The sequence below is a fragment of the Macadamia integrifolia genome, unplaced genomic scaffold (assembly GCF_013358625.1).
Source record: "Macadamia integrifolia cultivar HAES 741 unplaced genomic scaffold, SCU_Mint_v3 scaffold_216A, whole genome shotgun sequence".
NCBI classification, from domain to species: Eukaryota; Viridiplantae; Streptophyta; class Magnoliopsida; order Proteales; family Proteaceae; genus Macadamia; species Macadamia integrifolia.
In genome coordinates, this window is record NW_024870646.1 from 602,357 (window position 1) to 614,448 (window position 12,092).

The window sequence follows — 12,092 nt, forward strand, 5'->3', positions numbered from 1 at the left end:
CTTTTGATTTGTGTAATTTTACTTTTGGAGATACATTGCATGACTTGGCTTTTATTTATGCATAGTTTTTTTTTTTTATATTATTGATGTGTGTAATGTTGAACATGTGTTTTGGGTTGAGACGATGTGTCATCGTGTTATGTTTTACAGTTATTTGTTTCCAATTGTGTAGTAATTGTTTATTTATTGCAGTAATGTCAAATGCATTATGTCAAACTTCTAGTGATGAAGAAGATACGATCATTCACATGGGAATGGAATTATTGAGTGATGTTGTATATATTCGGGAACCATGTAGGGATAGTGTATTTCCAGGTGCTGTCATGATGCATGAGGTATTGAATGGGCATGCCAACAGATGCTATGAAGAGTTTAGGATGGAACGTCATGTCTTCCTGAACCTATGTGACTATGTTAGACATAGGGGGTGGTTGAAAGATACGACCAACATTCGAGTGGATGAACAGCTTGGAATGTTCCTATGGATTGTTGGGAAGGGTTCAAGTAATAGGGACACCCAAAATCATTTCAACCACTCAGGAGAAACAGTTAGTCGAACATTCAATGTTGTCTTGATTGCAATGCAACGCCTGGCTAAGGAGAAAATCAGACTGCCAGACGTCAATATGATACCGATAGAGATTGCACAGAACCCAAAATACTATCCTTTTTTCAAGGTAAATATGTTAATATGATATATGTTTGTAACTCAAGATATGAATGTTTATATTCTTATATGTATTGACCATTTAATTGTCAATATATGTCATAGCATTGCATTGGCGCCATAGATGGTACTCATATCCATGCGGTAGTTCCAAGAGAGGATCAAATTCGATATAGGAATCGGAAGGGGATCACAACTCAAAATGTGATGTGTGCATGTTCATTTGACATGCGATTCACATATGTATATGCGGGATGGAAAGGTAGTGCAAATGACTGTCGTGTACTTGAACAGGCAAGAAGTGATCCTCGATTGGGTTTTCCACATCCACCTCCAGGTATTAACTTTATACTATTATATTAGATTTTCATTTGAGTGTATATGTAATAATATACATTATTTTTTGTCTATAGGAAAGTATTATGTTGTCGACTCTGGGTATGCTAGCCAATCTGGATTTTTGACACCATTTAGGGGTGAGAGATACCATCTACCGGACTATAAAGGGCGTAGAAGATCCCCAAGAACAACGAAAGAGTTATTCAATTATAGGCATTCATCACTTCGGAATGTCATTGAACGCACATTTGGGGTATTGAAGAACAAATTTAAAATTTTAAGGCTAATGCATCAGTTCCCAGTGGAAACTCAGGCATCAATCGTACTGGCATGTTGTGGGCTACACAACTATATTCGAGAAGAGCATATTGCTGACGCAGAATTCGTGGAGATGAGCGATGATTTAAAAGTTGCAGAAGATGACTTGAATCCGCCACATGAAGATTTCGTTGATCATTCTACAATACAATCAAGTCAACGAAATCGGGCAAAAGAGATGAATGCCACTAGGCTAAGAATTACAAATGCAATGGCTAGACAACAAAGGATGCCAGAACTAGTTGAAAACTAAAACCGATAACTATTTTGCCAAAACTAAAAACCTAAATTGATGTTTCAACCCACGTAGTACTTGTTTTATGGTACATTTATATATGTGGTACAAGTTGATATATTATTATGAATGTCATATATTTGGATGCTATATTAACTTTTTTGATAAATAAATTTTTGTTACAGATGACTTCTTCTATGCCCCCACTCATGATAGCAACTTGTGAAATTTGTAGGAAGAGTTGTGATAAATATACAACCAAGTCGGGTAAAAATATTGGAAGTGAATTTTTCAAGTGTGAAGATTCATGTAATTTTTTCATGTGGGTGGACCAACTACATCTATGTAGATGTGGTAAAGGTCAATGCAAAGTACGAACTGCGACGAAAGGTCCAAACAAGGGACAGTATTTTCTATGTTGCCCAAGTTCAACTGGGGTAATTTATTTCTACGATTGACCTATACCTATAGATAATTTATGATTTTTGTTTAATTCGATGTTAAATTTCAACGACCCTAATCACATCTATTATTTGATATAGGTTGATAACCGTGGATGTGGTATGTTTGTATGGTTGAAAGATGAAACACATATCTCTACCATACAACATACATTATGTTCAGAAAACTCAAGCTCAACATCAACATCATCCAGACCACTTTCCGTTTCGAACGAGTACATGAAAGGATATCTGGAAGGGACACTTAAAGGATTAGAGGACCAAACAAATAAGATGAAAGACATCCTCCATGCATTCAAGTCTTTAGACTTGGAAAAAAAGTGAAAATTTGGAGAATTATGTAATAGTTAACTTGCACAAGGCATTGTTAATACTGTATTTTATTCATCTTTTGGAAACCATGTTTTTTTTCGTTGGTGTGTAATATTTTATTGTCCAAAAAAAATTTATATGCTTATAGTATTTTAATGTTATTTTTGTAATTATTGACTTAAAAGAAAAGAAAAAAAAAACCGTTTCTGAAACAAGTATTACCAAACGGCAGAAATGTCGTTTCTTGGTTCTGAAACTGTTCTAGAAACAGATTCACCAAACAGCCTTAAATCGTTTAAAAACGGCATTTTGACACGGAAACTGAAATTTCCGTTTCTGACACGAAACGGAGTTTCTGGAACAGAAACGATACCAAACGGAGCCTAAGTGTTTGGACATTGGGGCACGTTTCTTTTTCGTCATTTTATTGTACAAGAGATTGCTGTCTCGTCATGTGGTCCCTGCACCAGCATGGTACCAGGAGCCACGCGACCAGGCACATTTCTTTTTCGTCGAAGCACTAATTTCTCATCGCCTCTTTTTATGGCCACCTAACTGCGGACTGAAGAATACGACCGTCTTGCCTTCGAACTTCGAAGTGATAGTGACACAGGCTGTTGGGCTGCTGCTTCATCGGCTTACCCATTCGTGTTGGAGATTTCTGCTATTTCACGTCCGTTAATCCAATCCTAAGGTGAGTTTGTAATCAAGTTGGATATTGTGAATGCTCTTGCGGATTCTCTCTCTCTCTCTCTCTCTCTCTTGGGGAATATTCTCCGCCTGTGATTGCCTGGTTACGTTCTCTGATCCTTAATTTTTGTTGGTTCTTTACTGCTTGATTTGTTTATGATGAAAGACTTCCAGATTCGCTTTTGGTTTCTGGGTCTGCTCAAATTTGTTGTGTTCTTGATGGGGGTAATTTGGAATGCTTTGTTCGTAGTTTTTCATTTGAGAATTTCGTTATTTATACAAATAAGACTTTCACGATTTTAGCTTGAGAATTGCATAATCCGCACTTTGTCCTTGCTTGGTTTCGCGGATTAACTGAGAAATTTTTAAGGGTTTTTTTAATGGGTTTTTCTTCAAGTAATCACGATTGCTTCAATTGAACAAGTGGGCATGTTTGATTTCACGATTTTAGATTGAATTTTCTGCTTTAAATTTGAATTTTCTTGCCCTGGTGCTTGAAATTTAATTTCTGTAAGCTCTCTTCATTGTGTTGGGTGCCTCTGGCCAATAATCATAATATCTGGCCAATTCTACTTGAGCTTTGCTGTCATTTCACTCAAAAATGTATGATCTCATATATAGCTTGCTATGGATTTGATTCTAAGGAGAGAATTGCATACGCTGCACGTGTTTGTTACCATCTAACTGACTAATCATCGGATACTTGATTATGTCTGCCGCTTACTGTGATCAAAATTTTATATAGACCTGGTGATCCTTCCCTTTTTATATGAACTTCTGTTCGCTGATGTGCTGGGGAGGATCGACCAACTATTGTCTTTACATCTTGTTACCGTTTCTATGGTTCCTGTTTGTTTCCTGAAACAGTGAAAAGAAAATTTTTCATTTTGGTTTCCCATGGCATCTGGTGCATTTAGTGTTCACAAAAAGGTGGACACCAGCCCAATTCATCACCAAAATATAACTACATAATAGAGATAGTTTACCCCTTTTTCTTTTTTAATAATCTAAAATTATCCAATTGCTGCTTTTTATTAACCAAGTGATATGATTCCAAAAATTGCGTCCATTTTCAAGCATCTCCATGTATGACATCGGAGATGAAAACGAAATTATTTATTCCAAAATAGCAACCAAACACAGCTATAGTGTATGGTTTATTGCAATGGTTGGTGTGTCTGGATATTTCATGCATGCTTGTCATTATATTATATGCTCCCCCCCCCCCCCCCCAAGGCCATTTATGCTCAATAATTTATTCAATAGCACTCAGTTTCCAAATGTTGGGTGCACTTGGCCTTTTCCATGTTTTCTGTTTTGAAGTTGGTGGTTAGATTTTTATAATGTAGTAAATCAGTATTGTAAGGTGATGGGGAAGGACGCAAAGGCAAAAGACTCTGGAGGTAAGGGTAAGGGAAAGCAGACAGGGGGCGGAGGTGATGAGAACTCTTCAAAGGGCAAGGGGAAAGGTGGGAAGGCTGCAGATGGGCTTGGCACCTGCACATATGTCAAAGGTCTTTCCTTACACTAAAATGAGCTAGGTTTCCATGCACCTCTCTTTTTTGCACATATTATTTTGTGGCAGTTTGGTTGCCTCTGGATTATATGGATGCCAATTTTCTCCTCTTATGTGTAGCTTATTGGCTGTTAGTTGAGATTTATAATGACTAGAAAATATATAAGGAACTTATTGAGTAGCGTATTTGATTATAATCTTATTACTGAATCACCATCGTCTTCCAATTCTGATATTTTGTTTGAATGACTGCCCCATAATATGCTGAATGCACCTTTGCAGCTCCCTTTCCTGTTTACTTAGAAATTCATTTATGGAATGGAGGATAGTAACGAAAATGCTCTGCTTTGCATGGTTGATAGCATAAATTGGTCCCATATTGCAACCCTTGCTCCTCTTCTATTTATTGAAGCATGAATGAAGGATAAAAATTAAACCGAAAGCACCCTGTATGTTTTTTATCAAGCCTGAAGGGTTTTATGTATACCCTTTGGAACATTATTTCGGCTAAGTTCTGGGACCTTCACTCTACTTGTAGGATTCATATTATATATGACTTGTAGACATGATTATTAATTCTATAAACTTCTTGGAGTCCAAGTTAACTTAACAAGAGCTGTTTGACTAAAACTAGCAGGGTCAATTCAAGTTTTGCTTCCTGTCTACTCTTCGGGGGCATGTGGCACTAAGTTTTCTTCACCCCGCTTTTGCTCTCATTTATTGCTTCAGCACCAGAAAACAGGCACTCTATTGTCATTCTAGAGAGACAGTTGAAGATAGATTTGGTCTGTTCACCTTTTGACCTTGTCCCACATTTCTAAACAGTTCCTTGAGTGACTAGTGAGTAGTATTTTTTCAATATGTGTCGTTAGTTGTGGATATGAATGCGCCAATGTATTGAATGTATTGTATTGTTATAACATGTCTCTCTCTCAATTCCTGGAACTAATTGGCACAGCAGGGATGCATTGTTAGAGGAATAGTTTCTGCTTAATTTTTAACATTTAATTAATTATTGGAAGAGCTTGCTTGCCTTAGCTTGTGCTTATATTCTATCCAGGTGCATCTTTTAATTTATTATGAGCAGATTGGAATCAAACCCTGCAACGTATAGAAATAAAATAGAAATCAGATTTTACTGTTAAGGAATGAAAGCCAATAGATAGATCAGGTAAAAAGATTTTGCTGCAATATGAACTCAAAATTTTCCTTTTTTGTCAAATTTTTTTCTCTTTAGCAAGGCATATTTTATGCGAGAAGCAAGGGAAGATCAATGAAGCATACAAGAAGCTACAAGATGGTTGGCTGGATAATGGAGACAAGGTCCCACCTGCTGAGTTTGCAAAGGTTAGCTTCTTATTAAACAATCCTCTACTTTTTCAGGTCCTGTAGCCTGTAGGTTAAAAAGAAGATTCCAAATCTGAAATTTCTTTAATGAGTTTAATATCATTCCGTTTATGGCACTGTCAAGGAAATTATGGCATCTTTTGTCGGTCATGGAAGAAATCATTGCTTAAAACTTCAATGTTTGTGTTTATGGATTTACTAATGGCACCATTAATTTTGGAAAAATCTTGATATGAGTAATTGAAACTTGGGCATCAGAATGCTGCTTTATAGTTTTGAACTCCTATATATCCAGCTTAATATCTGGCCAACTTTGCCGGGTGCAATTTAATATCACTCGACCTCGAGCTTTCCATAACATTGAGATATATTATCTGAAGCTTAATGTCTCCAGAATGTATAAGCTGACATAGAAAACTGTGATTTTTGCCCCCACAACATATGCCTTCGAAAGGGATTTCTTTTATGCTTCCCTCTTTACATTTCCACCTGCTTTGTGTTTTCCAGTTAGCTGCTGAATATTCAGAGTGCCCATCGGGGAAGAAGGGTGGTGACCTTGGATGGTTTCCTCGAGGAAAGATGGCAGGTCCATTCCAAGATGTTGCTTTCAGCACACTGGTTGGAGCTACGAGTGCACCATTTAAATCAACGTACGGATTTGCATTTCCTTATTATTGATCCTGTCTACAATACATTTATGACCACAAATTTGTTATTTCCTGATCATTGATTCTGTCTACATTTATGACCATAAATTTGTATGATTGGGTTCCTTGGATACATCTGAGATCCATATGTTTCTTATCTTTATGCAAATGGTTAATAAATGTTGGTTCCTGAAAATGATTAATATCTTCTAGAATGCTAATAAAACTTCCAAAAAAGTATTGATGCCAACCTTGTCAAGAATCTGTGCACCAAATATTTAGCGAACAGCTTGAATGTGGGGACATTTTATCTTTGCCTTCTACTTGGTTAGGCACATGCTTGTTTCCTAGGAATAATTTAAACACACTATTCGTGATTAATAGATATTCCTGTGTATATTTGATATGTACAAAACCTGTCCAATAATACAGTTTCCATATCATTTTGACCATGCAAACATGTCTTTTCGTGTAGTTTCTTTATGACAATATATATTTTTTTATAGTAATAATTTTCCTCATTAAAGAGGTTGATAGCCCAGATTTGCTTACATTCATTTTGTGTGGAAAATTATGCAGGCACGGGTACCACATTATCCTATGCGAAGGAAGGAAGAACTGATGGAATCCATTACAGTTCCAATGAAGTATTATCAACAATGGTGTCTGCAGTGAAATGAAATGAACCAATATAGTGTATGTCCTATCTTTTGGAGATATGTTACCTGAAGTTCAGGCTGTAACAGAAAAGGAGGCTTGCCCAGTTGGTCCAGGGACGCACCTTGTTCTATTGTTTGGCATTTCTCTATTCCTTTGGAATGAACCACCTAAGTTGTCTGCAACTATTTGAGGATAATTAGAACGGGGGCATATCAACAGGCCCTTTTATACTTTTTAATGAATGGAGGTCAATGTTTCACTAGATTGCAAACACTTGATCATCAGGCAGCCTATTCAAAAGCCCTTGCAAGTCATTTTCCTTTATGGGCGAAAAGGACTGTATATGAGTTCATCAGTTTCAAACCATATGCCAGCTACTACCATGAACTTGAATAATCTTTTTTTTTTTTTGGTAGGTACCATGAACTTGAATAATCTTTTTTTTTTTTGGTAGGTAGATAGGGAGGGAAGTAGGTAACAGCTAAGAGGCTCGAAATTGAGACCTCCTGGTGAGCATGGGTGCACACCATACCTTACCAACTGTGCTAAGCAGTTGTTAAACTTGAATAATCTTAGGTTGGAGTTTCAGATTCTTTTCCGCTGTCGTATCCTACAGGGTTTTAAAATCAGTGAATCGGATTCAGCATTCGCTGATTCACAACGATTAGTGTTTGGTTCTAATTGATTTTAACCGATTCGAATCGGGAATCCTCCCTGAGTGATTTGAATGCTGATTCCGAGTTTTGAAACAATGACATCTAAGAGCTGTGCCATACTGTCATGTCTCCTAGCTCCCATGATGTAACTTCTTGTTTGTCTCTGACCCTCTCACCCCTCCTTCAGCCTTTGAGACTGCCACTGCTATCCCTCCTTCTGACTGCTTCCCTTCACTTGCTGTTGTGTCCAGGCATCCACCCCCTTCACCCTCTTGTCTTGAGGGACCCCTCTTCCTCTAGGACTGCTGATAGAACCTCTCCCCCTTCCTCTTCTCAGGAAGGTTTCAAACTCAAGTTGTGTTAACTTGGATTGGATTAATGGTGCTCTGGTTGCCTTCTGTTCGGAGAGAGTGATGGCTGCCGGTGCCGAGCTTTGGAGCTCTACTTCCATTTGTTATGTTATTGGCAAAAGCGCTCCCTTCTCTGTGATTAAGATGACTTTGGATCATTTGTGGCCTTATTGTACTGATGTTCAAATCACTATGATTGATAATGGTTGCTTGGTTTCAGATTTAAAGAGGAAGCTGATAGGTTTGCTACAATAGAGAGAGGCCCATGGTTTATTCTTTAGAAACCTCTAGTACTTCGTTCTTGGCACTCTCTTCTTTTCCTAACAAATAGCTATTAATCAGAGAATCAGAATAGGTAGGCATTTTAGGTTTATAAATGGTTTTCTGATGAAGGAATCCAAACCCAACATATGAGGAGAGGTCCCAAGACCATTTCATAAGAAAGAAATTAAAGTAAAATATATATAAAATAAGGGAGAGGGATAGGTATGCTAGCGTAGTACCTAGGAATTAGGAATGCTAGTGGGATATTAGCCGTAGGATTTGTTCATCCTAAATGTAACCGTTGGATGGAGATAACAAATCCTGACTCCACCGCTGCTACACCTTTTCTCTCCCTCTCTTGCTCTCTCCCCGCCCTTGCAACTGTGTTGTGCCGGTATTGTTCGAGTATCACACCTCTTGTTTGCTTTTTCAATGGCCCTCTCTCTCTCTCTCTCTCTCACCACGATTGAAAGAAATGCCAAAACATTTAACTTTATCAGTTTCATCACAGATTCAAGTAAGAACAAGGAAAAGAAAATGGAGGAAATTTTCTGGGCGTTCTTCACCCTGGAACCAAGATAGGCCTCAGCAATTTCACACATCTTTATAAGGACCATGGAGAAAATTTCCTCGGCAACGAACTGCTTTTCCTCTCCCTTGTATTCCAACCCGATCATGGGCTTGTCACCGGGGCCAGTAGTAACCTTGAAAGGCCATAGTTTCATGTCACTTTGAACAAAGGCATCGCTAAACCAAAGAAAATAAGTGAAAGAAGAAAACCAATTGAAGAACAAAAGCATATGAGGAAACAAGCAATATCTGCAGTAGATCATATAACAAAGAAATAATTTTTCAACAAAGTACACATATATCTACATCAAAACACCAAATCTTAAGCAAATTCAGGTTCCATTATGATACAAATGTTCAAATCTCAAGAAGAAGGGGAAAAAAACAGATCTGGATTAGGTAATGATGAAACAAAATATGTCCCCTTCCTCAGCACGGCTGAAGGGTGTATGCAAACCTGAACAGAAGACTGACCCACTACCTCGGCATCTCATCAGGCCATACTATCACCTCGGCCCTTCATCAGGCCGTGCTACCACCTCGGCCCTCCATCAGGCTGTGCTGTCACCTCGGCCCTCCATCAGGTCGTGCTGCCACCTCGACCCTCCATCAGGCCGTGCTACCACCTCGGCCCTCCATCAGGCCTTGCTGCCACCTCGGCCCTCCATCAAAAGGTGCTACCCCCTCGGCCCTCCATCAGGCCGTGTTACCACATCGGTCCTCCATCAGGCCGTGTTGGCACCTCGGCCCTCCATCAGGCAGTGCTGCCACATCGGCCCTCCATCAGGCCGTGCTACCACCTCAGCCCTACATCAGGCTGTGCCGCCCCCTCGGCATTCCATCAAACCGTGCTACCACCTCAACCCTCCATCAGGCCATGCTGCCACTTCAGCCCTCCATCAGGCCATGCTGCCACTTCAGCCCTCCATCAGGCCATGCTACCACCTCGACCCTCCATCAGGCCGTGCTGCCACTTCGGCCCTTCATCAAGCCATGTTTTCACCTCGGAATCTCATCAAGCCATGCTGCCACCTTGGCATCTCATCAGGCCGTGCTACCACCTCAGCCCTCCATCAGGCCGTGCTGCCACCTCGGCCCTCCATCAGGCCGTGCTGTCACCTCGGCCCTCCACCAGGCCATGCTATCAGTCACCTTGGCTCAACCAACCTTTCACCTCGGCTCGGCACAGTTAAGTAAGGCACCCAGAAACGTGCACACATCTACTCTTACATTCAAGGGATGTGATCCTTGATCACGGGGGCAGGACTCTATCCACTACATGTCATCAGAGGCATCCACCCCTCTCACAACTTACACCTCTGAGATCAAAGGGAAATATTCCCAGAACATGCCTTAGAACCAGGAATATTCCCAGAATCACAGAGCCACTCCCCTCAAGGACTTTACGCCTAAACTGGACTCTCCACAAATGCCCCTCCTTCTCTCTCCATTAGCAGCCTATAAATACCAACGTAAGCCTCCATTATGGGGGATCAATCACTCACTCCTTTTACTGGAAAAGCTCTCTTGAGCATCTGTTGTGGAAAGATCTGACCTAGGCATCGGAGAGTCCCCTGTCGGGTCAGCCCGGCTCTCCCCTATCATCTCTTCTGTGCAAGTCAGCTGGAGCACCAGGAACTGCAGGGAAGATCATCACGTCAATTTTTGCCGCATCAGGTAAGAAAGAAAATAGCAGGAAACTAACAAAAAACGGTGTTGATTGGATTCAACGCCACTTGGTTCTTCACCACATCTCCAATCAAACGCTCTGAATCGGTGAAGGCAATGTACGAAGGAGTAGTCCTGTTACCTTGATCATTAGCTATGATTCCACCACAATCGTGTTGCCATACTCCAACACAAGAATACGTAGTTCCTAGATTGATACCAATCGTCAGACCTTCACCTTTGCCCGCCATTGTTCTGGTTTGAAATTCGAAACAAGAGAAAGGGAGGTAGCTCTGGGGTAAAGTGGAGCTAGGTTAAACTTTATAGAGATTTAGCTCACTGCTAACAGGTCTCTCTGGTCGCCGGTCACTAGTCGCCCATCACTGGTCTGCTGCTCGGTGAATTGGGAGGGGAGAGGGTTGGGGTGAATGATGGATCAGGGGTGGGAGCAGGAGAGGGAGAACGAGATGCGGAGGTGGGTTGCAGTGACTCTGCAAAGAAGACAAGAAAGGGTGGGATAGAGTGGGAGCCAGAGAAGGAGACAGATGCAGAGAAGCAGAAGAAGAGAGATTGTAGAGTGCCAATGGGGAAGGTTATGTTACACAATGAGTATTAACGGATGAGATTGCTTATGTTTCATCTAACGGTCGACAAGTGCTAGCATTCCTAATTCCTAGATACTACGCTAGCATTCCGGTCATTTTATAAAAACACATTGCAATCACGAGAAAGAATGGTATTATGGGTTTTGAACTTTGTAAGTGGTTTGGTTGAGTACTCTTGAGAGTTTTGGCCCAACGATAAGGTCAAGAGTAGAACTGCAGAGCCTTGTAGCCATAGTGCTTACTCCTAGTTCTAGCCTCCTAAGGCATGCAAAGAATCATTCTTAAGTTGCACACTCGGAAGCATGGTTTGAAGAATCGGATTGGATCAGTCGGAATTGTCTAGATCGGATCTGTATCGGCCTTGATTGATCTCAATTGTTGATCAATGTTGTATTGATGTAAAATTAAAGGTATTTTTGTCTGATTCAAGGCGATCTGAATAGGTATTAGAATAAATCGACCTTGATTGATCTCATTCCCAATATTGAGTTCTCAAACCTTGCTCCAAAGCCCAACGTCCTAACCCTTAGTCCTTTCAAGTCCTCAACCAAATAAACCAATTATTTCGCCTCTTTTTTTTTTTTTTTTTTTTTTCAGTTTTGTCCTATTTTTTAATCACTCTTTCCAGAGGCAAAATGTGAAAAACAGACCTGCACAAGTCCTCAGCCTCACACCATGCCTTCGAACTTTAGAGACTGTTGTGTTGAACGGGAAGAAACTCATCAAGTGCACTGCTTACATAGATTTAGGGCTGTCAATTTCAGGCACGACCCATTTATCTTGATCG

General features: G+C 40.2%; 1 protein-coding gene across 3 annotated transcripts; it reads left to right on the forward strand.

The window, feature by feature from the left end:
* The first annotated feature begins 2,869 nt into the window (after positions 1-2,869).
* Positions 2,870-7,454, forward strand: LOC122071372 (peptidyl-prolyl cis-trans isomerase NIMA-interacting 4-like). 3 transcript variants are annotated; one of them, XM_042635708.1, is made up of 5 exons: positions 2,870-3,026; positions 4,380-4,536; positions 5,776-5,885; positions 6,393-6,535; positions 7,112-7,454. In XM_042635708.1, exons 2-5 carry the CDS (start codon positions 4,392-4,394, stop codon positions 7,152-7,154), a joined length of 441 nt encoding a protein of 146 aa, XP_042491642.1. In that variant the 5' UTR covers positions 2,870-3,026; positions 4,380-4,391; the 3' UTR covers positions 7,155-7,454. The 3 variants fall into 3 exon arrangements, with proteins under 3 accessions (XP_042491642.1, XP_042491643.1, XP_042491644.1); XM_042635709.1 differs by having other exon boundaries at positions 2,878-3,026; positions 4,372-4,536; XM_042635710.1 differs by having other exon boundaries at positions 2,882-3,026; positions 4,389-4,536.
* Positions 7,455-12,092: the final 4,638 nt, after the last annotated feature.

Bases quoted from the DNA above. Each gene is read 5' to 3' on its own strand.
- LOC122071372 (XM_042635708.1), top strand. From the start codon at position 4,392: ATGGGGAAGGACGCAAAGGCAAAAGACTCTGGAGGTAAGGGTAAGGGA. The intron at 4,537-5,775 runs GTCTTTCCTTAC...TTTTCTCTTTAG, and splicing joins CACCTGCACATATGTCAAAG to CAAGGCATATTTTATGCGAG. The intron at 6,536-7,111 runs GTACGGATTTGC...AAAATTATGCAG, and splicing joins AGTGCACCATTTAAATCAAC to GCACGGGTACCACATTATCC.